This window comes from Epinephelus lanceolatus, chromosome 16 (assembly GCF_041903045.1).
Source record: "Epinephelus lanceolatus isolate andai-2023 chromosome 16, ASM4190304v1, whole genome shotgun sequence".
Lineage (NCBI taxonomy): Eukaryota > Metazoa > Chordata > Actinopteri > Perciformes > Serranidae > Epinephelus > Epinephelus lanceolatus.
In genome coordinates, this window is record NC_135749.1 from 42807833 (window position 1) to 42835222 (window position 27390).

At 42.7% G+C, this 27390-nt stretch overlaps 1 protein-coding gene, 3 long non-coding RNA genes and 1 pseudogene across 5 annotated transcripts; 4 read left to right on the plus strand and 1 right to left on the minus strand.

Annotated features, from left to right (window-relative positions):
- Positions 1-2777: 2777 nt before the first annotated feature.
- Positions 2778-4499, plus strand: LOC144467471 (uncharacterized). Its single transcript, XR_013493666.1, has 6 exons — positions 2778-2981; positions 3145-3189; positions 3295-3342; positions 3614-3676; positions 4136-4210; positions 4317-4499. It is a non-coding gene; the product is annotated as an uncharacterized LOC144467471 (long non-coding RNA).
- Positions 4500-4506: 7 nt separating this feature from the next.
- LOC144467472 (uncharacterized) lies at positions 4507-6392 on the plus strand. The gene is made up of 3 exons (XR_013493667.1): positions 4507-4874; positions 4965-5071; positions 6254-6392. It is a non-coding gene; the product is annotated as an uncharacterized LOC144467472 (long non-coding RNA).
- A 317-nt stretch (positions 6393-6709) lies between these two features.
- Positions 6710-7761, plus strand: LOC144467473 (uncharacterized). Its single transcript, XR_013493668.1, has 3 exons — positions 6710-6883; positions 6990-7162; positions 7634-7761. It is a non-coding gene; the product is annotated as an uncharacterized LOC144467473 (long non-coding RNA).
- Positions 7762-9962: 2201 nt separating this feature from the next.
- LOC144467470 (uncharacterized) lies at positions 9963-16169 on the plus strand (annotated as a pseudogene). The gene is made up of 4 exons (XR_013493665.1): positions 9963-10030; positions 11279-11444; positions 14575-14868; positions 15380-16169. The product of XR_013493665.1 is annotated as an uncharacterized LOC144467470 (transcript).
- A 3161-nt stretch (positions 16170-19330) lies between these two features.
- Positions 19331-25157, minus strand: LOC144467474 (uncharacterized). The gene has a single exon (XM_078176121.1). The coding sequence runs from the start codon at positions 22847-22849 to the stop codon at positions 20909-20911; it is 1941 nt and encodes a 646-aa protein (XP_078032247.1). The 5' UTR covers positions 22850-25157; the 3' UTR covers positions 19331-20908.
- Positions 25158-27390: the final 2233 nt, after the last annotated feature.

A 27390-nucleotide genomic window follows, 5' to 3' on the forward strand; every position in this document is an offset into this window, starting at 1 on the left:
ACCCCAAACCATCTGGATTGGGTTCAGGTCCGGTGACTGTGGAGGCCAGGTCATCTGCCGCAGCACTCCATCACTCTCCTTCTTGGTCAAATAGCCCTTACACAGCCTGGAGGTGTGTTTGGGGTCATTGTCCTGTTGAAAAATAAATGATCGTCCAACTAAACGCAAACCGGATGGGATGGCATGTCGCTGCAGGATGCTGTGGTAGCCATGCTGGTTCAGTGTGCCTTCAATTTTGAATAAATCCCCAACAGTGTCACCAGCAAAACACCCCCACACCATCACACCTCCTCCTCCATGCTTCACAGTGGGAACCAGGCATGTGGAATCCATCCGTTCACCTTTTCTGCGTCTCACAAAGACACGGCGGTTGGAACCAAAGATCTCAAATTTGGACTCATCAGACCAAAGCACAGATTTCCACTGGTCTAATGTCCATTCCTTGTGTTTCTTGGCCCAAACAAATCTCTTCTGCTTGTTGCCTCTCCTTAGCAGTGGTTTCCTAGCAGCTATTTGACCATGAAGGCCTGATTCGCGCAGTCTCCTCTTAACAGTTGTTCTAGAGATGGGTCTGCTGCTAGAACTCTGTGTGGCATTCATCTGGTCTCTGATCTGAGCTGCTGTTAACTTGCCATTTCTGAGGCTGGTGACTCGGATGAACTTATCCTCAGAAGCAGAGGTGACTCTTGGTCTTCCTTTCCTGGGTCGGTCCTCATGTGTGCCAGTTTGGTTGTAGCGCTTGATGGTTTTTGCGACTCCACTTGGGGACACATTTAAAGTTTTTGCAATTTTCCGGACTGACTGACCTTCATTTCTTAAAGTAATGATGGCCACTGGTTTTTCTTTAGTTAGCTGATTGGTTCTTGCCATAATATGAATTTTAACAGTTGTCCAATAGGGCTGTCGGCTGTGTATTAACCTGACTTCTGCACAACACAACTGATGGTCCCAACCCCATTGATAAAGCAAGAAATTCCACTAATTAACCCTGATAAGGCACACCTGTGAAGTGGAAACCATTTCAGGTGACTACCTCTTGAAGCTCATGGAGAGAATGCCAAGAGTGTGCAAAGCAGTAATCAGAGCAAAGGGTGGCTATTTTGAAGAAACTAGAATATAAAACATGTTTTCAGTTATTTCACCTTTTTTTGTTAAGTACATAACTCCACATGTGTTCATTCATAGTTTTGATGCCTTCAGTGAGAATCTACAATGTAAATAGTCATGAAAATAAAGAAAACGCATTGAATGAGAAGGTGTGTCCAAACTTTTGGCCTGTACTGTATATATATATATATATATTAGTTACATTGTTGGCTTTTGATATTGAGTAGCCTGAGTAAAACTGCCACTGAAGACCAACAAACTGATCGATTTTTGTCATTTATTTTTGCAGAATCTTTTGACACAGTACAGTACAGTCTCTGTATTTATCATATTCAAAGGAATTCATATGTCCAATCAAGATATTTTACATATTCTTAATTAATTATTTTATATATGTTGTATTATTTGTATGAATATCTATTTTGCCGATTGTCTGCTTGTTCATAAACTAAAATAAAGATTTCTAAATTGAAAAAAACAAAACAAGAAACAGGCTTGACTCAAGAGCAAGAGGTGCAAGTCAGTTGCAGGCTGCGTATAATTGCTTGTTAAACTGCAGCCAATCACAACGCTGCTTCCCCTCCCCCACTCATTTGCAGGCACCTGGCCGTGGCTAATGGACATACTAAGAGAAGCCGGGACTGGATGCTTCAGCACTCTGTTGGTGGCGGACGGTGCATTATGTCGAGTAGAGGTCGAGATTACATCACTGCTATGAGAAACAGATTTAATGGTGTAATTGAACGAATTCAGAACAGACAGGAGCAGCCGAGTTCTTCCGAGAGTCTTGTAGAAAGGTAAGTACTTTAAGTTATCTGTAAAGGACTCCAAGTGATGTTCACAAGGTTGAAGTTTGCGTCGGTTTTGTAACATTATTTATGTTGTGTCTCTTTAAGCTAACCATAATAAACCATTGACGGAGTAATTTAAGTAAGTCATGTTTAAGTGATGTTAATAAAATACTCCATGTCATTGTCTACGTGAATTTGAACATTTTATTGCGGAGACAAGTTGGGATTCTTGTAACATTAATGCATCCATGGTTGAAGTGTGCGCTGTAGTGTTGGCTAACATTACCCTATTTAGCAAGCTAACTTTGCAAAAATGCCATGTTTGGAAACGACGTTGGATAGAAAGATTTCAGCCATTTAAGGTTTTATAAAATGGAGGACTTGACTCACGCCGTTTCAGCAGCTCGGTTTTAAATGTATATTGATGGCAGTGAAATAACAGTTTGACAGTAGGCCTACATTTACTACAGTCTCTTAAAGAGGTTTCTAAAACGGTTACCCAGTATTTTATGTCTAGGTTATCTACTCCGTTTTGATTACAATTTATTCTTTTAGGAGACTTTGGCTAATTAGGCTTTTGGCTTTGCTTCACAGTCTGCACATTTTCTGTCACTTTTTCAGGTTGCGGATTTTCAGGGAAAATGATGCCCCCAGTAGAGGGCCAAGGAGGAGGGGGCAAACAAGACTTGCCACTTTCAGAGTAGGTCTCGTCCTCCATCCTGATATGGAAACAGTCCACCCACAAAAAGGTATGTTACAAGATGTTTAATTATGCATAGGCTACATTATATGTTCCTGTAAGAGAATTTGGCACAAATTACTTGTTTGTAGTGATTTTATTTTATGCAATTTGCATTGTAGTGGAAGCGTTGAGAAAAATAAAGGTGCCAGTGTCCTTGTCAGCGGAGGAGTTCCATGCTGTCCTCAGAAATGCGTTTCCGAGAGTGGGCAGCACGGATTTTGAGTTGGCAAGGGTAGATTGTCATAAAAAAAATTACAAGACTTCAAGTTTCTCCACTGTCACCATCTGTGCTGAAAGCCAGCAGAGAGCTTAATCGATCAGCTTTATATATACTCCCAAAGGTACTGTACATTGACCATACCTTGAGCTAAATTGCCTGTTTAATTGTAAAATGAATTTTTTAATGTGTAAATGTAATTGTCACTGTTTTGGGTTGACCTGTTCATGTGGACTTGATGATTCCTATTGATGAATAACTGAACATTTACTCCGTACTTTTTAAAGGAGAGTCTGGCAGAGCAGGTCGGAGAACAGCAAGATGGGTGTAATGTAAGAATACTTTTTACCACCCTACAGATCTGACAAGCAACATTTTAGCAGTATATTGTAGGTGTTAACATTCAAATGACCAGTACATTATTTTGGTCTCTTTAGGATGCAGTAGAAGTCTTGGCCTCTTGCCAAAGCCTGGACCAAGATGATGTAGGCACCTTTTTATCAATACCTGTGAAACTCCATTTTAAAGGCAGTGTTGGTAACCATGTCCAATATAGACTTTTTGTGTATATTGGGGGGGGGGGGGGGGGCCCAAAGGGCAGGGGGAGGGGTTAGATGGAGCCCCGGGGAGATACATCTTCCTAGATTTTCTACATTACCAAGCCTGCCTTTTAAAGCTGTTCCTAGGCTTATTTTATACTTCACATATATATTGTATAACTTGCCAAAAATCGGGTGTTGTCCTGGTATTTTGAAGGATGGACAGGTGGTCCATGCTTTGCATAACTCCCCAGAGAGGCCTCATACAATCGAGAGGGGTGTAAGTACATTTATCAGCACTTTTAGCATTATCTAATGAACATTTATCTATAACAATTATTACCCAACATCAACATTTTTGAAGTGTTAAAGTGTAAGTCCGGCGTAGGAGTTTATTTAAAAAAATGCTGTTTTACAAGCCTTAGCAGTAGGCTAGGTCTGTATTGACAGGCAGTCCATACAAGTCGATGCACTGGAGTTCAGTTCAAGGAGGAAAGTATTGAACGCCGTTTTGGATACGTTCAGTACACCGCCCCAAGCTAATCATTGTTAGCCATGTCTGGCTGTTGGCGTGTTTCAGGGATTTCTCCCTTAATGGTTGACAAACGAAAAAAATTGTCTCGATGGCTTATTTGATGTATTTTCATGCCGAAAAAGACCATGGGGTCCATTTACGCTGGACTTGCACTTTAAGACAATCAATTGTTGACATTGATATATCACATTTATTGTTTTACAGGTTGTACAGGAATCTCATGACACAGAGATAGTGGAAGTAGCAGATGATGTAGTGGAAGTAGCAGATTTTGCTGATGTAAGCTTTTGTCTTTTATGAGTTTCATAAGAGGGACTTTGAATATAAGTCAATGTCAATCATAAATAGATTTAATGTTTTTATATTTCTTAATGTTGCCCAATAGGATTTACATGAGTGGCGTGCACTTCGTGCAAGACGCAATGAGGAATACCTTGAAAGTCTGCAGACTGACCAAGAAAGGGTAAGCACAGTGAGCGACCAAGCCGAGCCGCAGGATGGCATTCCACTGCAAGTGAAATATCCGGATGGCCATGTTGTAAGGAGGAGATTTCTCCTCATGCAGCCAATTCAGGTACTCAAATTGTGTTTAGATATCAGATACCTCCTGGTGCATTATTGCTAATTTACAAAAATCCCCTAAATTATATGCAAACACTGTCAATGTACACTTTTTTCTCTAATTGTTTAAGAACTTTAAACAAGGAGATTATGTCGGCTCAGCATTAATATATATATATATATTTTTTTTTTTTGTTTTGTTTTTTTGAAGCACCTATTTGACTTTGTCGGCTCAGATGACATGGCAACAGAGGTCTTCTCTATTCAGAGAGCCAGGGCATCACCAATAAGAAGTACAACAATGGGCAGAATAATTGATCATATCAATGAATCCTGCACAGTTTTTGTAACCTGGGATGACGTAATGGACACGGACATTACTGTGAGACTCCTGTATTACTATTTAATTTAAAACATCATTATTTAATGGTAATTGAGTTTACTCAGGTTTTTAATTTTTGTTCTTTGCCAGGACACTCTGGTTCCCGAAGAAGATGACAGTCCTCAAAACATCTCATCCGTGCCCTTGGATACAACTGCTGGCTTCCTGAATTTGAGTCATGTTAATGACACTAACGAGTAAGTAGTAGTTTCCTACTTTACTATTAATAATTTACTGTATGTATTAAATGAGCCATGGCCAGCAGGCCAACAGAGTGCTTTATACAGATTAAATATATTATATTAATGCAACTGTTTTGGATGTTGCAAAACCCCACCTGCAAAATGGTTCCATCAGCCTTCAATTCAATTCAATTTTATTTATAAAGCCCAATATCACAAATCACAATTTGCCTCACAGGGCTTTACAGCATACGACATCCCTCTGTCCTTAAGACCCTCACAGCGGATAAGGAAAAACTCCCCAAAAAAAAAAACCCTTTAACGGGGAAAAAAAACGGTAGAAACCTCAGGAAGAGCAACTGAGGAGGGATCCCTCTTCCAGGACGGACAGACGTGCAATAGATGTCGTACAGAACAGATCAGCATAATAAATTAACAGTAATCCATATGACACAATGAGACAGAGAGAGAGAGAGAGAGAGAGAGAGAGAGAGAGAGAGAGAGAGAGAGATGCAGGTAATGACAGTAGCTTACAACAACATTAATGAAAGTAATAATATTATAGTTATAGTTCTGGCTACTGTGGTACAATATGTTGAAAGTATGTATTAATATCTGACAGTATACTTGTGTGACAATAGTCATATGTGTATAATAACAGTAGAAGTATGACTAATGACTAATGATGGCAGCAGCAGCAGGAGGCATCTGGCAGGACCACGGCAGCAGCACAACCACACACGTCACACTGTCCAGGCACCGCTGCGGTATGAGTTATTCTGAGAGACAGTGGAGCACAAAGGCTCCGGAGAAGAAGCCGAGTTAGTGACATCCAGAATGGCCGAGTTAGCAAGATGCAGTAATAGGATGAGAGTGAGAGAGAGAGAGAGAGAGAGAGAGAGAGAGAGAGAGAGAGAGCCCGGTGTATTATAGGGGGTCCTCCGGCAGACTAGGCCTAAGTCAGCCTAACTAGGGGCTGGTACAGGGCAAGCCTGAGCCAGCCCTAACTATAAGCTTTATCAAAGAGGAAAGTCTTAAGTCTAGTCTTAAATGTGGAGACGGTGTCTGCCTCCCGGACCGTAACAGGAAGATGATTCCACAGGAGAGGAGCCTGATAGCTGAAGGCTCTGGCTCCTGATCTCCTGATCTTCACAGCTCATGGATGACATAACTGGTTACTGTTGTGTGTTGTTCCAGATCAGATCTGAAAACCTTACTGACCACTCTAGCATCAAAGGTCTGGATTGGAGAGACGCCCAGCTGTAATATGATAAATGTATGCAGAGAAAACATAATGGATGGTGCCATCCGAGCCTTTGCAAGGAGGAGTTTCAATCCAGAATCCAAATTAAGTGTCATATTTATGGATGACTTCATGCAAGCAGAGGGTTCAGTGGACGAGGGGGGCCCTACACAGGAGTTTTTCCGACTACTTATGATGGCTCTCAAAGACAGCACCCTATTTACAGGGCCACAGAACAGCAAGAACCTGTCCCTGGACAGCCATGGTTGGTACCCACATATGGCACTTATCTAACTCACCTAATTGATATTCCTGCATTTGTTGAAATTTTAGCTTTGAGTTTGTTGAAAAAGCCTTATCCTGCAGATATTTGCCAACTGGAAAATCTCATTTCCATTTTTGCAGCAATACACAGAGGTCTCTACAAAACATATGGAGTGATGATGGCTGTCGTACTGGTGCATGGAGGAGTGTCACCTTCTTTTTTTTCTGAGAGGCTCTACCAAAACCTTTGCTCTACACCTACATCACCACCCACTCTCAAAGAAGTAGAAGATCAGGATTTGTAGTTGAAACTCAAAAAGGTATGTCAATTTTGTCCTTACTTGCTGTATTTATTTTACTTTATTTTACACTTGAAGTATCTCAAAGGCCTGCTTCTACTAATGAACTGTTGATGATGTCTTAAAGATCAGTGAGGCAGTTGATATTACAGCGGCTAGAGCTGCCATTGAGGAAGCTGCGGAGAGCCTGTCCTTGTTGGGGTCCCTGAGGCGTATCACCACCATGGAGGGACGGGACCAGTTGGTTCAGGCTGCCACAAGTTTCTACGTGGAAGGAAGGACAAAGGAAGCCTTGCAACAGTGAGTATTTGAGTATAGTCCCACACTTCATCTGTAATGGTGTCTATAAATTGTAAATTTTGTTCAGTTTTAAATCCTTAATTTTGTTCATGACAGTGCTACAGCGGTTGGACCACATTTTACTTACATTTTGAGGAAAATGCTTGGGTGAGCTGGAAAATACTTATTGCTGGAAAAACAAATCTTCATGGTGCCACATACTGTTGTCTAATATAGTGCACTTGCTTCTGTTTGGGGCCAAAGTTTGACTGTTCACAATGTGTTGGGCCTGTCTTTGTTAAAGGATACTTAACTGGGTAATGACGATCAATTGTGTGCCACTCCTGATTCACTTCACCTATGGCAATTGCTTAGTTATCATGACATGGGTGTGTTGGGCTAACATGCTTTTCTCTGAACATGCTTTCTTATATCTCACTTGTGTTGTTTTTTGTGTGTATTGATCTCTTTAATTTTATTTGTTCTTTACAGACTTGCTGAAGGACTGGGCACACTTGGTCTCCTGGACCTGATGAAGATTAACCCCAGCATCTTCAAGGAGGTGTTTACTTCATCAGAGAGGCCTTTAAAGGCCACAGACTTAATCTCCCTGTTCAAAGCAACGCTGTCCCATCCTGAAAGCAACCAGTGGCGAAAAGAGAAGAGAGTGGAAGGGTACTGGAGAGACTTCTTACTTGATATTGAAGGTAAATGAATGATTCACTGTAACAATTGTGCTGAGTATTGAGATTTCATTTGAGCTACTCTGACTTTTGCCGACATAATCCTGCTTATCAACTGTTAATTATTGTATGACTGTACAGTTTTACAGATGGTGTGTTTGAGATCACAATGGAACAAATCCTGGTGTTTGCCTCTGGAGCCGACAGAGTGCCAGCTCTTGGTTTTTCCCCTCACCCAACGCTGACTTTCATTCACGAGACAGGGCGGAAGTACCCTGAAGCCAACACCTGCCTTGTAAATTTGAGACTGCCTATCCATGACAATTATGTACAGTTCACCAAGTTCATGTGTGAGGGCATTATTCAAGCTCCCACTTTTGGTCTGGCTTAAAGTCACTGACATGATTTAATGATGGCTGTTTTTGTTCATTAATTGAATATGATTTGAACCTGTTTCTTTCTGATAGTATTTGATGTGTATGCTATTACAAGTAACTAAAGAGTCACTATAGTAGGACATCAAGTAGTTTTCAAGCTTTAGCTGGTGGGCACATGGACCTGCTATTGTTTCTGGAACTCTCCTAATTAGAAATTTAGATTATGTCTACTTTATAGGTCTGTAGTTGATGACCTAACACACTGTTAAAGATATCTTAATTAAAAAAGCTGTATTTACATGTGTTACAGAACTTGAGCAGTGTTGTTTGAAACTGTATCCCCTATAATTAACTGCTGCACAGATCAGAGTACGGAAAACTTGTGTTTTTAGGGAAATATGCTTTTATCCCAATGTTTATAAAAGTGTCCTTTTGAGTAGCACAGTTTGTGCTACTATGCTTGAGTCTGCCTGACACAGCTCTAATAAAAAAAAAAATAATTTGGCCAGTAAGTGGCGGTGTGTCAAGTTGCTGTGAGTTAAAATTGCAATGCAACAGGCTTCCGTAGGGTCTGGAAAAACAATACATGCGAGCGGGATACAAGGAACGAAGGTCATGGCTCTTTCAACTTTTCTAGATCATTGTAAAGCTACATATGCAGAAAGTTCCAGACTTTTCCTCACGGATAATGTTTCCAGTGATGTCCTGCGACCAGTACTTATAAGGTAATACTACTTTACGTTAGACTCCAAGAATAAATTCATGCTATTAGCAAGCTAACACAGGTTGTTTGACCTGGTATTGTCGCAAATTCTGAATATTCTCCATGCGGCTGAGCACATGTTTAATGGTCAAAAAATCGTTAATCACGAATTACATTTGTACATTATTGCATGTTGCAGAAAAATAACATTAAATGTGTAGCAACAGACTGAGCCAGTGTGTCTTCATTCTGCACCCGCTACAATTACAGTAAATCCCACGAAATTGCCTGCCAGCAAAATTATTCCCTAACTGGGCCAACCCCCTTTATTAAAAAGATATGTTACTACGTGCTTTATCATAAGGTTACGCTTTTTAGGCGAAGTAACCCTACTGATGTTTTTAATTAAGGATTTGCGGCGCATATGTAGGGGTGAGTTTTTGTGACTGGTCAGTGGCCTAGCTTCGGCCGGTCCGAACTGATCGCTTGCATGTATTGTCCTCCGTGTCAATGGTCAACAGGTCATGAACACAAAACTTGAGTGAAATTAACATGACAAGGACAGCTGGCTTGTAGAAAGTTAGTAACGGCAGTAGCAGTTCTGGTAGTAATAACAGGGAGGAACTGCAGCAAAATAGTCCCAATGATCCAGGGCTTTATAACAATTGTTCAAGAAGTTTATTGGGAGTTTTAATCTGCACGTGTCCTGCACCCACTTCAAGATCGCTAGCACCCAATCCCGGTCACTTTACAGCTGACACAAATCGGTGATAAATGTGCAAACCAGCCATGTAGAGATGTCAGGCACTTGTACAACCTATAGGTGCTTGCAATGAGAGAGTTTGAGGTTATACTCAGTCATGCTCCATGCAGTTGTGTTCAAGTGGATATAAAGATTCTAAAATGCCATATTTTTTAGTTGGATGGGAATGCAACATTTAATGTAATTAAGATTACTTTTTCAGAAATGTCCCATTTTGTTAATTCCTTAGACTGGAGACCCTTGAGAGGAGCATCAGATGGGCAAGAGGGAGGATTCTCCCATTGGATGATGCAGATGAACTCCTTCCATTAGTGACTGTTTTTATTCAACTAGTGCAAACAGCTTTGTCAACTCAAGATGAAGGTATTTTCTTTGATTCATACAGTTGGCTATCTCTCTTGTCAGTCACACTATGTACAGGTAAATGCAGTTCAAAGTGCTTTGCAAGGAATAATTCACACACAAGACAGAGAACTGTAATGCACGAGACGAATAAATGAAAATGAAATATCTTAGCAGCATACTTGAAAAGGAAAAAATGCATACATTCCAGGATTATTACAAACATCTAGTTAGATCTTATTTTAAAGAAGTAAGTTTTGAGGTTGGGGTGGACAGGATAGTTGTAATGTCTGCTAGAGATTACATCATGCATTATGTCAGATAATTGATTATTAAAGTATTTCTGATTCTGATGTCAAGGCTTTCAAGTTTTGAGACACTTAAATGTGAACTTGTTTTCAACATGCTTAACTGATGTTCAGGAGGTAGGTTTGACTAATATAAATGAGTGTGAAAGTGCCTGTGATTTTACAGGAGTGCAGAGAGGTGTATTAAACTGCGACTCTGCTTCTTGATCCCAACTCTGGGTTATCAGGGTTTAAGACCGTCTACAAACTCGGCCAGGTTCTTAGATATGAGAGCGGCTCCGTCCAAAGTGGGATGAATACCATCTCTCCTAATAAGACCAGGTTTTCCCCAGAAAGACTGCCAATTATCCATTTAAGTTAAGCAGTCTCTTGTAACGTGTGTGAGACCCACAGGTAGTACTTAATCTCAAACTGATAGAAATCCTGCCACTGTCACTAGAATTGCCAGACACCAACCTCTACTGCATCCCTGACCATAACCATCTCTAATGATCAAATTCTTGAAATTATGAATTCTGAGGTCTAGATTAATATTTTATCTTAATTTCATCTGTTTAACCAGTTTAAACTATTCCCTATTAAAACATTAACTGGAACACCTGCCATTACGTCTGTGATATTCCTGGAGCCAGACTATCCGTAGGAGATATTAGTATTCATTCAAGCTAAATATTCTTCATATAACATAAAGATAATCTAAAAATTGCATAGTGTTGCTTAAATGCATTGTATTTCATACGACTAAAAAAATTCATATCCATGCACCTCCACAAATCCACCTGTATGAGTGTAATAAAATATAGGCCTTATCAGGAGAGCACTATCAATCCTGTCTGCTGTTGGTTTAAATTAGCCTTTAGAAGACATGGACTGTCTCAGTGTGATCTTCGGGATACTGGCTGACATGCATGCATATTAGTTAATATCTGTCTTCTCATTAAATCTCTTTTTGCAACATTAGGTACCTCTGGATATCAAGCCCCATTGGTCCGGACAGGTGATTTTGGACGATCCAGCTACCTAATCACAGAAGAACACCTGAGATTCCTGCTTTCATGTGGATTTGTAATTGCAAAAATTGCTGAAATCCTGGATGTATCAGTCAGTACAGTTAAACTGAGATTGAGGTATGAATGACAATTGCAAGGTATACAAACAGTATATTTTCCGCTGATTGCAGGGCTAATTTTTAAATGTTTAAATATTGTGTTCTTTGTCAGTTTATTCACTTGCGGTGCTTGACGGTAAATTATTTTTCCCAAAAAAACATACGCTCCTAAATTGAAAAATGAGAGAGAGAGAGAGAGAGAGAGAGGAGTGCGTCTTCCTCTGAGATACACACGTACGTGTTTTAGTTACAAAGACAACAAATTCAATAAAAAATGTAACAAAGTTAATGGGAAATACTGAATAGTGTTGCACACATGCTCCTAAATACATTTTACAAATAGGCCACTCCCACACTTAAATAACCTTCCTCTTCCTGGATTTCCTCCTTACTTACACATGGCTTTCTCAGCCCAAACAGCACTGCCATCTTCAACCAAACCCAGGCTCCATACATGCGAGCTCCAGGCAGAAGCAATGCTGATACTAGCTTTCCTGTCACATTCACCATACTCTATTTCACACACTACATAGCATAACTACAATATAAGCTAAAGTTAAAGGAGCTAACTGGACTTACAGGATCAGCAGGCACACTCACCTTGCCGCATGGCCTCAAACAAAATGGATTCCAATAGGCTAAGTCAGGCCTCTGCCATATCTAAGAGATTGTAGGTAATGTTCAGTTTGGCCGGGGAGGCCTGGGGCTTGGCTCAGGCAAACCGGTATGGAATACAGCAGGCCTCAAAGATAAAAGAAAGCTGGTTGTAGAACAGATACGCAGACAGGAAGAGATAGTAAGGGGTGCAAAGGTAGTGGCCCAGGCTAAACAGGGACAGTGGTTGAATTGGGAAAGTGTAGAGAAGAGGAAGCTTAGTTGGAGGGACCTGTGGAGTATGGAGGAGAATCGTATTAGATTCATGGTAGGGGCTACATACGATGTCTTACCAACCCCCCAGAACCTAAAACTGTGGGTAAATGAGGACCCGTCATGCCCATTGTATTCACGTACCGCAACTTTAAAGCATATTTTGTCAGGCTGTAAAGTTAGCTTGTCACAAGGCCGATATACATGGCGACATAATCAGGTGTTGAAATGTTTAGCTGCAGGCATCGAAGGGAAACGAAGACAGGTGAATTCAGAAGGTGTTAAGGATAGGAGCTTAGTAATTCAGTTTGTCCGTGAGGGAGAGAAATACAGAAGGGATAAGTTAGTGAGGAGGCAAGGGTGTGGCCGCCTAGAAGGTGCTTGTGATTGGGAAATGCAAGTAGATTTAGGGGGAAAGCTTGTTGTTCCTCAGGAAATAGCCTGTACCAGGCAGAGGCCTGACTTAGTGTTGTGGTCAGTGGGTCAACGGATAGTTTATTTCATTGAGCTGACAGTTCCTTGGGAAGACTCAGTGGAAGAAGCCTATGAAAGAAAAAAGCTTAGATATGCAGACTTAGGAGCAGAAGCTGAGCAGCGAGGATGGAAGACTAGGATTTGTCCAGTGGAAGTGGGGTGTAGGGGATTCATAGCAAGATCAGATGAAGCAATTAAATGCAGCCAGTTTATCTATTACAGAAGAAATAATGTCAGCTGGGGGCCAGCAGGGGGAACTACTAAGCAGGGCACATAACTCCTTGAGATCAGGTGGAGAGATCCACTTCCTGTCAGGAGAAATCCAGGAAGAGGAAGTATTTAAGTGTGGGAGTGGCCTATTGGAATCCATTTTGTTTGAGGCCATGTGGCAAGGTGAGTGTGCCTGGTGATCCTGTAAGTCCAGTTAGCTCCTTTAACTTTAGCTTATATTGTAGTTATGCTATGTAGTGTGTGAAATAGAGTATGGTGAATGTGACAGGAAAGCTAGTATCAGCATTGCTTCTGCCTGGAGCTCGCATGTATGGAGCCTGGGTTTGGTTGAAGATGGCAGTGCTGTTTGGGCTGAGAAAGCCATGTGTAAGTAAGGAGGAAATCCAGGAAGAGGAAGGTTATTTAAGTGTGGGAGTGGCCTATTTGAATCCATTTTGTTTGAGACCATGCTGCAAAGTGAGTGTGTTTGCTGATCTTGTGAGTTCATTTATCTCCTTTAACTTTAGCTTACATTGTAGTTACGCTATGTAGCGTGTGAAATAGAGTATGGTGAATGTGCTAGTAAAGGTAGTATCAACATTGCTTCTGCCTGGAGCTCGCATAAACGGAGCCTGGGTTTGGTTGAAGGTGGCAGTGCTGTTTGGGCTGAGATCACTGTTTAGCCTCCTGGAGGTGTCATTGTTGTGAGGGCTCGTCTTGGGGAGGTAGACTGTACAGCCAAACCTGGCGGGGGAGTGTGATAGCCTAACAAGGCTTCCTTCCCTGGGTCTACCTCCTCTGTGGTAGTATAGGTAAGGTAAAGGAGGTTGTTCGGTCAGTGTGGGGAGCAGTGAGACCTGGCATTAGGGGAGTGTCTCTGGGACGCCAGAGATCACTGTCTAGCCTCCTGGAGGTGTCGTGGGACCAACTAGACGAAACACCGGTGAAAGGAGGTTCCCACCCGATGACCCCAAAGACATGTTAGTTATCACTGCTCACTGGTCTGTATAGTTAAGCCTTGCCATAATAGCTTATCGTAGGGCTTAGGAGGTTATTCACTGAGTGCTGATCCTTTTTTTTTTTTTTTTTTTTTAGAGCACAAACTTCTTGTGTTTATTTGAATACAGTACACTGTTGAGCCCTGACTTGATTTTTTTTTTTAAATTTTACCATAAACTCAGTGAAATTGGTAGAAACCCGCTCATTTCAAGCTGGTATTTGGCATCTGAAGGTCAAAATAAACTGGAATAAGCAAAAGTTAAATTACGTAATGTTATGTATACAGGTAAGACATTCCATTTATGTGAGTTGGGTCATTCTGAGAAATAAAACCAATGGCCATATTCTTTACATTCAAAACCAATAGTTTGGCTTAGTTTATTGTTGAGGAAAGAAACTGTCTTGAGGATAACTCATTTAACTAAATTTTAAAGGTGTAATTTATTACTAGAGTTGCTATTATTATTATTATTATTATTATTATTATTATTATTATTATTATTGCTGTTACCTGTATCAGAAGTTGTGTTTTTGTAACATGATCACTTTCAGGGAAATGCAGATACACTTGGACTGAAATGTGTTCTTCTCTCTCCTAGGTTGTTCAACTTGTCCTATTTAATGAGGTATGCACGCCTATCTGATGCAGAACTTGATGAAGTGGTCCGGCAGTTGGTTGGAGAAAATGAAGAGATAGGCGCTAATGCTGTTCGGGCCAGACTATCTTCTATGGGTGTTCGAGTGCAGAGAAGGGCAGTGAGAGAGAGTTTGATTCGAGTGAATCCAGCTGGAGCCGCACACAGAGCATTGTCTCACCGATTGCACCGGAGAACCTACAGTGTTGCAGGTCCCAACTTGCTGTGGCACATTGATGGGAACCACAAGCTCATCAGGTAGGCTGATGATAAATTAATTTCAGTGAGACTAAACACTCAACCAACTGGATAATTTACAGGGTTCTACAGTGCAAGCTTTTCACTCACTTTTGTGAGTGAATATGCTGCATGCAAATGTAAAAAAAAAAATTGTCTGTACTGGTGTGAGTGTCTTATGGATCCGATTAACTATGATGACATCAGAATAAACAAGCACAGATCCTGCACAGATGTATGTTGTTATGACACAAGTTAATATTCATTTTTTTGTAAAGTGTTTTCCCAGTCTATTGAACTGTAAACAGATTTTATAAATTCAGGTGTACTCTGTTATGTAACTTGTAATTATGAGAAGATGTTTGCTGTGTCTGTTTTGTATTATATTACTGATTCATTGACATTACAGTACATACAAAATTGCACTTTGACTGCACCCCTACATTTTTGGCAGGAGTAAGCATAGAACCCTGAAGTTATTAATGTTATCCTAACACAGAATACAAATAATAGCTTTTTGTTTAATTTTTAGGTGGAGAATGGTGATCCATGGTGGAATCTGTGGCTTCAGCAGACTGGTTGTGTTTTTGCAGGCTTCAGACAATAACAGAAGTAGCACAGTATTTGATCAGTTTGTTCAGGCCACTGCTAGGTATGGGGTACCATCTTGAATAAGGTGTGACTACGGGGGCGAAAACAATGCTGTTTGCTTGTTCATGAACATTTACCGTGGATCAGAAAGGGGAAGTGCCATATGGGGCAGAAGTGTCCATAACCAGCGGATTGAGAGGCTTTGGGGAGATCTTTGGCGGGGTATGACTAATGTGTACCACCAGCTTTTCTCCTTCCTTGAAAATGATGGAATCATTGACTGTACGAATGAGCTGCACTTGTGGGCACTGCATTATGTTTACCTGCCACGGATTAACCGGGACCTGGAGGTTTTCAGGGAACAATGGAACAACCATGGCTTGCGCACTGTTGGCCACCGCACACCATGCCAGATATTTGTCCAAGGATGTCTTCAGAGGCAAACACAACCACTCACAGCCATAGCTGAGATTTTTGGATCCGACACTGCTCAAGAAGGTGCAGCTGCTGCTCTTCCTGCTCTGAATTGGCAAGACGTAGTAACAGTCCCTGCTAACCAATTCAGTCCAAGCCATGCACAGATGCAACAACTCCAGGGTGTAGACACTCTGGCAGGACCTACTGGTAGTCTGGCTATAGATACACTCCAAAGTGTAATTGACATTTTGGAACAGTAATTTCCCGTCCATGTCACGGCCACGACCGTAAACCTGCTACATATAGCTGATAGACTCCTTTCCCATTGCCAGTAGACGAGTGACACTGACTATAGTAACTTGTATCTGAGCAGAGGTGTTTTCACATTTCCTCTGAACACCTATAGCCCTACAATAAAAGTTATGTTTATGAAGGGTATAATGATGTATTTTTGCTGATGGAACTCTGGTTATTCATTCTAATGGTGTTTTTTGGATTATATTGTAAAGTTGATGAGTGATTGTGATTTTGAACGTTTTTACTATATACTAATGGTATGAAATAAAAATACCTTTCTCATGATGGTCTATTTCTGTGGGTGTTTTTTTCAACACTTTTCTGTTAATTAAAATATTAATTAATAATTAAAGCTGGACATTCTTATCAACCTGTATTTTAACATTTTATCAGGACTAAGAGTAAGGTATGCCCCCTGCTGGTCATATATTAAATTAAAATGCTCAAAGAGTAAAGTTCCATGTTTTCCAAATACAGATATTCATTGAGTACCATTGCAGTTACTATTTCCATAAAAAAAAAATGTTAATGTTTTTATTAATATTAAATTAACGTTTGATGAATGGTGTTAAAGCTAGAATGCCCACTATAGTGGAGCAAAATGAGGCAATTTTATCCTGATAAAGATCATTTATAATTTAATAACTAATGTTGGTAATAACTAATAAAGTTCTAAAACTGCAACCCAAATGTTTTATTTTTATAAGCTACACAATAAAGGAAGACAATGGCAAAGAACTAAGAGGTTTCTTATCATGTTAAATAGAGGGTGGAAACCCCCCCAGGCTTACATAAATGGTTTAACCCAACAGCTCAGGAGCCGATGGGGACTCAAGACTCTCACCCGTTTCAAACTGGACAAGTGGCCAAAGGGCTCACAATCACGTGAAATTAACGCGTCGTTAACGTGTTGTTAACGTGTTAACAACGCGTAAACAAAACGTAGACAACACGTTAACAACACGTTAACAACGCGTGAAAAATTGACGCGTTGTTTACATGTTGTCTACGTGTTGTCTACGTGTTGTTTACGTGTTGGAATTCACGTGTTAGTGACCTCGTTGGCGTTCCATAGCACTCCACTCACACGACTATGAGGGGTGAAATGTATCAGCGAACACGCACACACTGCATTCACTGCGTACTTGATACATGTACATTATGTGCAACCATCACCGTGTACTTGCTTTGCGTCCACTGCGTGTGCATTCACCGTGTACTTGCGTCCACTGCGCGTGCATTCACCGTGTACTTGTTACACATGCAATGCGCGTGCAAATGCCTGCACACGCCTAGACGTGTGGTTATTAGACGTGCGTGCGTAGACACGTCATGTGATCGCAGGGGTCAAAAGTGTCAGCTCGAAGCAACAACGCGTCGTGTTACGGACGTGTGACACGTATATATATATATATATATATATATATATATACAGTACAGGCCAAAAGTTTGGACACACCTTCTCATTCAATGCGTTTTCTTTATTTTCATGACTATTTACATTGTAGATTCTCACTGAAGGCATCAAAACTATGAATGAACACATGTGGAGTTATGTACCTAACAAAAAAAGGTGAAATAACTGAAAACATGTTTTATATTCTACTTTCTTCAAAATAGCCACCCTTTGCTCTGATTACTGCTTTGCACACTCTTGGCATTCTCTCGATGAGCTTCAAGAGGTAGTCACCTGAAATGGTTTTCCAACAGTCTTGAAGGAGTTCCCAGAGGTGTTTAGCACTTGTTGGCCCCTTTGCCTTCACTCTGCGGTCCAGCTCACCCCAAACCATCTCTACTGGGTTCAGGTCCGGTGACTGTGGAGGCCAGGTCATCTGCCGCAGCACTCCATCACTCTCCTTCTTGGTCAAATAGCCCTTACACAGCCTGGAGGTGTGTTTGGGGTCATTGTCCTGTTGAAAAATAAATGATCGTCCAACTAAACGCAAACCGGATGGGATGGCATGTCGCTGCAGGATGCTGTGGTAGCCATGCTGGTTCAGTGTGCCTTCAATTTTGAATAAATCCCCAACAGTGTCACCAGCAAAACACCCCCACACCATCACACCTCCTCCTCCATGCTTCACAGTGGGAACCAGGCATGTGGAATCCATCCGTTCACCTTTTCTGCGTCTCACAAAGACACGGCGGTTGGAACCAAAGATCTCAAATTTGGACTCATCAGACCAAAGCACAGATTTCCACTGGTCTAATGTCCATTCCTTGTGTTTCTTGGCCCAAACAAATCTCTTCTGCTTGTTGCCTCTCCTTAGCAGTGGTTTCCTAGCAGCTATTTGACCATGAAGGCCTGATTGGCGCAGTCTCCTCTTAACAGTTGTTCTAGAGATGGGTCTGCTGCTAGAACTCTGTGTGGCATTCATCTGGTCTCTGATCTGAGCTGCTGTTAACTTGCGATTTCTGAGGCTGGTGACTCGGATGAACTTATCCTCAGAAGCAGAAGTGACTCTTGGTCTTCCTTTCCTGGGTCGGTCCTCATGTGTGCCAGTTTCCTTGTAGCGCTTGATGGTTTTTGCGACTCCACTTGGGGACACATTTAAAGTTTTTGCAATTTTCCGGACTGACTGACCTTCATTTCTTAAAGTAATGATGGCAACTCGTTTTTCTTTAGTTAGCTGATTGGTTCTTGCCATAATATGAATTTTAACAGTTGTCCAATAGGGCTGTCGGCTGTGTATTAACCTGACTTCTGCACAACACAACTGATGGTCCCAACCCCATTGATAAAGCAAGAAATTCCACTAATTAACCCTGATAAGGCACACCTGTGAAGTGGAAATCATTTCAGGTGACTACCTCTTGAAGCTCATGGAGAGAATGCCAAGAGTGTGCAAAGCAGTAATCAGAGCAAAGGGTGGCTATTTTGAAGAAACTAGAATATAAAACATTTTCAGTTATTTCACCTTTTTTTGTTAAGTACATAACTCCACATGTGTTCATTCATAGTTTTGATGCCTTCAGTGAGAATCTACAATGTAAATAGTCATGAAAATAAAGAAAACACATTGAATGAGAAGGTGTGTCCAAACTTTTGGCCTGTACTGTATATATATGTATATGTAGTGGCCATTTGTTCAAAAGAGTAATCCAAATCAAACTCGTGTCAAACAAAAACAAAGGACCACAAAAAGAAAGTCATTGTCCATGCAGAGTTTTTGCGTTTCCAGTGGTTTATTCAACCAAAAACAAGCAAGCAAACAAAGAACAAAGAAATCCCTGCATGCCTCTCCCACTCTGGTAAAAAACCATATGCCCACCCAGGTGCATTCTGGTTGCCTACCTGCTTTCCTACATATATAAACTTTGGTGCCCACAGTATGCCCAAAACAAAATGAAATAGTGAACAAATACTAAACAAGAAACAACTAAACTAAATGAATAATTAACAAAACAAAATACTAGCAAACAAAATCATAACGAAATCAAATATCTAGAATAATCAAATAATATTAATTATTATTAATATTATTTGATTATTCTAGATATTAAAATAATATTAATTATTAGCGAAACAACTAAATACTAACAACAAATAAATAGCTCCAACTCTCCGGCCCCTAATTGTGCATTAAGTCACAATTACTTTAATTTCTCAAAGGAGCTATTCCCTCAACCCAACCTATGACTAGACAAAGTTCATACATTAGCTTCGGTTCACTTTCTTCCTTGTGATGAACCTGCAACAACAAAGAGAGAGAGAGAGAGAGAGAAAAAGAAAGAGAGAGAGTGAGTTAGAGAGAGAAAGAGAAAGAGAAAGAGAGAGAGTGAATAAGAGAGAGAGAAAGAGAGTCCATGATGTCATGCTCCAGCTTCCGGCAGCAGGCAGAGCTTCGTCACAGGCCTCTCTAGAATGCTGGTCCTGGTTCGAAAGGCGCACAGAGCGCACCAGGCCCTTTGCATCTGCTCTCACATCCAAGATTTTCCCCATCAGCCAAGGAGCTCTTGGAGCTGCAGCATCTGCAATGAGGACGATGTCTCCAGGAATCAGACTTCTCCTTGATCTTGTCCATTTCTGTCTCTCTTGCATCACTGGTAGGTATTCAGAAATCCATCTCTTCCAAAAGAGTTCTGCCATATACTGTATTTGCTTCCACCTTTTCCTGATGTACAGATCACTGTGATCAAACAGTCCTGGTGGCATGATTGGCTTGCCCTTTAACATCAGAATGTGATTAGGTGTGAGCGCCTCCAGGTCATCCAGGTCATCAGAGACTTTTGTGATGGGTCTGTCATTCAATATGGCCTCAGCCTCACAGAAAACAGTTTGGAGCCCTTCATCTTCCAGAATTTGCTGTTTGAGAACTGAAGTGAGAACACTTTTCACTGAGCGAATCAGGCGCTCCCAAATACCACCATGATTGGAAGCTGCTGGTGTGTTAAAGCTCCATTTTATGCCATCCTGGACCAAAGCTCTCTGAATTTTGCCATGATTCAAACCAGCCAGACTTTCTTTCAGCTCCCGGTTAGCTCCAGCAAAGTTTGTGCCGTTATCAGACCTGATAGTGGAGACTGGGCCTCGTCTACAGATGAACCTCCAAACAGCATTTATACAGGAATCTGCATCCAGCGTGAATGCCACCTCCAAATGCACAACACGGCTGGTCAGACAGGTGAAAAGCACTCCATACCTTTTAAGAAGACTTCTGCCTCTTTTAACATCAATGGGCCCAAAATAGTCAACTCCAACATCTGTAAAAGGGGCTCTATCCGGCAACACTCTTTCCTCAGGTAAGTCTGCCATCTAATGTTCAATAAGTTTCCCTCTGTTGCGTCTGCAAACAACACAGTCAGATATGACTCTCCTTGCAGCAGAGTTTGCATTGATGATCCAGTATCTCTGCCGCAGCCTGGACAGCATGTGATTTCTTCCTGCATGTCCCAGTTGATGATGAATATGGCACAGAATCAGTACAGATACATGCAGATCTTTGGACAAAATGACTGGATGTTTGGACTCTGCTGGCAGTGCTGCTTTATCCAGCCGACCACCTACTCTGAGGATTCCATTATCCATCACCAGATCCAGTCTGTACAGCGGACTCCCCTTGGAAACATTTTTGCAGCCATTCTTCAGTGAGGCAATTTCAGCTTTAAACTTGTGTTCTTGTACATACTGAATGATTGACTGTCCTGCTTTCTCAAGATCTTCAGGAGTTAAGCTCTGTCCTTTGAGTGTGGCTTTAAAGCTCTGAATTTTTCTTTCCGCTGCATGTTCTTGAGTCTCCAGCTTGTCCTTATTGAGGTCTGCAGAGGCACACAACTCCTTTCTCTTCTGTCCCAATAACACAAGAGTTCTCTTGACCTTCAGAAACCAAGCAACAGATGTTTTTAGTCTTGTCCAAGATGAAAAGTAACAGAGCAGGCGATCTGTGGCACTTTCAAAATCCACAACAACAGAATTTACTGCAGGAATCACATCAAGATCAGCATCCAATTTAGGCCAAACCTCCTTTGGCTCACAGAGAAGCTTTGGCCCATTTATCCATCTCCTGCCTTTCAGGAAATTTTCTGCCCTCATTCCTCTTGATGCATCATCTGCCGGATTCTCCTTAGAACCAACGTATCTCCACTGATCAGCATCTGCTGCTTCTCTGATGATGGAGACTCTGTTTGCCACAAAAGTTTGGAATCGCCTGGTTCCTTTACAGATGTATTTAAGAACAGTTGTGCTGTCAGTCCAGAAAACTGACTTCTCCAGATTAAGTTGCAACTCCTTCTGAAGCATTTTATCAACTCGAACTGCAAGAACTGATGCTGTGAGTTCCAGACGAGGAATTGTTGTCTGCTTCAGTGGAGCAACTCTGGCCTTTCCCAACAGAAATGCAACCTGAACTCTGTCATCCTTTTCCAGCCTCAAATAAGACACTGTTCCATATCCAACTTGGCTGGGGTCAGAGAAGTGGTGAAGCTGTACAGTGGCAGGGTCTCCAAAGTCTCTGGGTTTAACACAGCGATCCACGTTGAATTCAGCCACCTTCTGGAGATCCTCCAACCACTCAAACCACTTCTTAGAGAGGGAGTGGGGGATAACTTCATCCCACCCCAATCTTCTCCTACAAAGCTCCTGTAGCAACAGCTTGGCTGGCATGGTGAATGGGGCCAAAAATCCTAAAGGGTCATAAAGTGAGCTGACCACTGACAAAATGCCTCTTCTAGTCTGTGGCTGTTCCTGTGCTGAGGTCCTAAACTTGAATTTGTCAGTTTGAATGCACCACTGTAGCCCCAAGGCCCGCTCCATTGGAAGTTGGTCCACATCCAAATCCAGCTCCATCACTTCTTTTGCTCTGCAATCTCCAGCAATTGACAGCAGCACTGTTCGGCTGTTGCTGATCCACTTGGAAAGATTAAATCCTCCTTTGTGACAAAGTGCAGTCACATCCTTGACCATTTGCACTGCCTCCTCCTCTGAGGCCACTGATTTCAAACAATCAACGACATAAAAATTACATTTGACTGTATTAACCACTTCATGAGGGAAATGTTGGGCATTGTCATCTGCAGTTCTCCTCAATGCGTAATTTGCACAGCTTGGTGAGGACACAGCTCCATAGAAATGTACTTTCATGCAATGTTCCAGTGGAGACTGTGAAGTGTCTCCACCAGGCCACCAGAGAAAACAGAGAAAGTTAATGTGCTTTTCAGAAACATGAACTTGGTGATACATTGCTTGGATGTCGGCCATGACTGCAACAGGCTCTTGTCTAAATCGAACAAGGACTCCAATTAGAGAGTTGGTCAAATCAGGGCCCTGCAAAAGCTGGCAGTTCAGTGACGTCCCTTTCTATGCTGCTCCACAGTCAAAAACAACTCGCAGCTTGCCTTTTCTGGGATGATAAACCCTGTGATGAGGGATATACCACACTTTTCCATCACTCTGCTTAAGTTGATCAGAAGACACAAGCATTCTTGACAAATTTTCTTTTTAGGCTCTGGAGGCGCTGTTCTGCAACATGGCGATTATTTGGCAAGTGAGGGTTTTCCTGCCTGAAAGTAAGTCAATGCAGTAATGGCTTCCAATTAACTTTGTGGTGTTGTTCATAACATTCATAAACTTGACATCGTCTCTGGACATTTCAAACTGTTCATCTGATGACCTGTCATTAAAGTCATGATTAAACTGTTTAACCAGCATTTCCTGAAGATGTTCAACAGAGATCCGGTTGGATCACAGCAGAGCAGTCACTCTTATTCCTGTTGCTCCCACCACGAAGTGGACCATTGATGACCCAACCGACCCTGGTTCTGACAGCATAAGGTCCCTCATCCTGGCTGTTTATCAGCTCCCAAGGCTCCATCACTTTTGGTGCATCAGCTCCAATGAGCAGCTCAACACCTTCACCAATGTCATGAAGTTGAACATCCTTGAGATAAGACCACTGATCAACGTCCTCTTGTCGTGGGATATTGAGTGTTGAGACAGGCATGTCCTTCTGAGTCAAAACATCAGGTAACTCTATGAAGTCATTCAACTCCATACCAGACACTTCAAGACCTAACAGCACATGAGCATTCACAATCTTCTTTTGACCCATTGTTCTTAACAGAATACTTGTTCTTTTACCCCTCAAGTTTAATTTTCTTGCCAAGTTCTCTGTACAAAATGTTCCTGAACTCCCAGGGTCCAAAAAGGCATATGTCTGCACAGTTTTGTTACTCCTCTGACTCTTGACTTTGACTGCAACAATAGAAAAAATGGAGGCATCTTCATGACCGGCCCCAATATGGCCACAGGTCTGAAACACTGCAGGTGAAACATTTGAAGAGCTCACAGACTGTTGATCAGAGGGTGTTCCTTTATCCTGCCGCTCTATATGAAGGACACTTGGGTGCTTTTGGTGACACACGTTGCAATCCAAACGACTCCTGCAGTCTTTGCTTGTGTGGCCTACTTTCAGGCAACCAAAACAGATTCCTTTTTCTTTGATGAAATTAATCTTGTCCCTGTGTACTTTCATTTTAAACTGTGAACATTGATCCATTGAATGATTACCTTGTGAACAGAACAGGCGGTTGAGAGTGGAGGACTTGGTCCTGTTTCCTGTATGTTGAGTTATGACTCCTTCCTTTACTGCAGTGACATTGGTGGCAAAGCTGCTTCCCTTTTTCCTTTGTTTGAAGTGACTAGCAGTGGAAGCTTTGGAGTTGGTGAGCTGTGGGTCTTGAATGTTGCCAAAAACTGGATCTGAAGCAATTTTGACTTGTCTTTCAATAAAACCAACAAGATCAGTGAACATTGCTCTCTCACCCCTTCGTTCTTGCAGATCACAAGCAACATTTCTCCATTTTTCCCGTAACTTGTAAGGAAGTTTCAAAATGATGCTCCTCATGTTGGATGGTAAGTCCAGTTCTTTCATGTGCATCAGTTGCTCTGTTAAATTTGAGCATCCACGAAGAAACAAGGAGAATGATTGCAACCCTTTAATGTCCTTGCTTTTAACAGGTGTCCAGTTAAGTATTTTTTCCATATATGCAGCAGCAATTTTGTGTTCATTTCCAAAGTGCTCCGCAAGAAGACTTTTGGCTCGGTGGTATCCCTGCTCTGAAGGTAAGTGCTGACAACTGTGCCCCAGGTCTTTTGGCTGCCCCCTGGTGTACTGTTCAAGAAAATGTAAACTGTATGACAGACAGCGTGTATGGATCTTGGGTGGCAGCAATCGCTTCAGGGTGTCGGGTCAGGACACTCCTTTAATGTTCAGATGAGTGTGTAGAAATAAAAGGCGGAGTCCAGATATAAAGTTCAGTCTGTTTATCTATAGGTGTGTGTGTGGTTTAGGTTTTATGGACGCACACACTGCAGAAACATTCATCTGATGTCTCCACGCTCCTAACTGATCTACACGTCTTTGAGGCGTTCACGGACATAGGCAGTGTGGGATATCTGAGTTCACATGCACAGCACATGATCAGCGCTTGATTAGGCAAAGGAGATATATAGGAGCGAAACATGCACAGAGGGACGACCTTTTGTACAGCCGCCCCAAAATTTGGTGTGCAAATTTGACATCAAGGAGTGCTTCACTACATCTTGGTAGAGTCCCGGGGTAGAGCGGGCAGCCTGATGAGACGTACCACCGGGCGAGTGTAGGTCTGGTCCTTAACCTGGACGACTGCAGTCCTCACCCGACCATCGGCCCCAGGTATGACGGTTTTCACTGTTCCCACTTGCCAGAGAGCTCTTGGAGCCTGCTGATCGACGATGAGGACTACAGTTCCAACAACAATGTCTTCTTTTTCAGTATGCCATTTCTGCCATGCTTGCAAGGTGGGCAGGAAGTGGTGTATGAAGTGCCTCCAGAAATGGTCGGCTAGGACTTGAGTATGTCTCCACCTCTTGTGGCTGAGCAGTTCTGATTCTGGGAAGACCACTGGCGGCAGGGAGCAGTCCGGCCGCCCCATCAACAAGGAGTTGGGTGTGACGGGATCCGGGTCTGCGATGTCTGTGGAAACATAACCCAAAGGCCTGGAGTTGAGGATGCTCTCTACCTCGAGCAAGACGGTCCTCAACACCTCTTCTGACACGGTCTGAGCCCCCAATGTGGTGCGCAGGGCTGCCTTTACAGATCGAACCTCTCTTTCCCAAGACCCACCAAAGTGAGGAGCATTAGGGGGATTGAAGCGGAATCGGATCTGTTGTGCCGCCAGTTGTTCTCGGAGGGCTGGCTCCAGGGCACTGAATGCTTCATGCAGTTCTCTCCTTCCTCCCTTGAAGTTGGTGCCTTGATCCAAAAGGAGCTCAAAGGGCTTTCCCCTACGAGCTATGAATCGTCGGAGGGACATCAGAAAAGAATCAGAATCCATGTTCACCACCAGATCTAGGTGGACTGCACGAGTGGTAAGACACTTGAAAAGGATGCCCCACCTCTTTTCAGTGCGTCGTCCCACTTTGATGAGCATAGGGCCGAAGCAGTCCATCCCAGTTGAGTAGAAGGCAGGTCGAAAGAGCCTCAAGCTTGAGGGGGGCAGATCTGCCATTCTCGGAACCTCTGGTTGGCCTCTCCACTTCTTACACTCAGGACAGTGGTGTTGATGCCTCCTCACTGCTTCTCTACCCCTCAGTATCCAGTACTTCCTACGCAGCTCTGCGAAGACACGTTCAGCTCCAGGATGATGCAACTGATCGTCACAGTGCTGGATTAGGAGCTTCGTGATTGTGTGAGAGGGGTCTAGAAGTACTGGATACAGAACTTCATCGCTCAGGCTATCACACCTGCGGAGTCTACCTCTTACTCTGATCAGGTCAGAAGACTCATCGTACTCCGGAGCGAGGGTAAGCAGTCTGCTGCTAGCTGGAATTGCCTTTCCTGATTTGACTAGTGCAAACTCTTCAGGAAAGCTCTCCATCTGAGCATGTCTCAGGAGGGCCAGTTCTGCCCTTCGGAAGTCGGCAGCGGCAGGATGATCGGTGCTATTGGCCGCCCCGTGCAACGGCTGTGTGGTGGCTTTCAGGAGCTCCTGATAGGTGCTGAACTGTTGGATGTCAGGTATTGCTGGACTGGTTGACCCTGTCAACAGGCCGCAGAACACTGCCTTCCTCAGCTCCTCTACTTCTTCTATGGGCTCTCCCACAGGTGCCTTCGGCCACTGGTCGGCCAGCAGCTGAAGAAAGGGTGGCCCCTGACTCCAGCGGTTCTCTCCAGCAAGATGAGCCAGTGTCTTCCCTCTTGTAATATCGTCAGCGGGATTGGTTGGTGAGTCGATATAGCGCCAGGATGCAGAGTCAGAGAGCTCTTGTATCTCCGCAACTCTGGTTCCCACAAATACTTTATACCGGCATGAGTCCGAATGGAGCCAGTTGAGTACTGTGGTGGAGTCTGTCCAATACACCACCTCCTGGATGTCAAGAGTGAGCTCTTTCTTCAAGACCGAAGCTAACTGTGCTCCTGTCAGGGCTCCACACAGCTCCAGCCTGGGGATTGAGAGTTGCTTCTTGGGCGCTACTCTTGATCTTGCAGCCAAGAAAGCCACATGGACTTGTCCTTCACCTTTGTCAGTACGCAGATTTGCCACGGACCCGTATGCACTCTCAGAGGCGTCACAGAACACATGAATGCTCCGAATGCTGTTGCTGCAGTCCAAACGCCGGTCAGTGTAGCATCTCGGCAGCGTGATGTGTGACAGCTGGGGCAGTTCACTTTCCCACAATTGCCAGGCTTGGAGCAGATCTTCTGGCGAGTGGGGATCATCCCATCCTCTTTTCTTGTTCCAGAGATGTTGCACGATGAC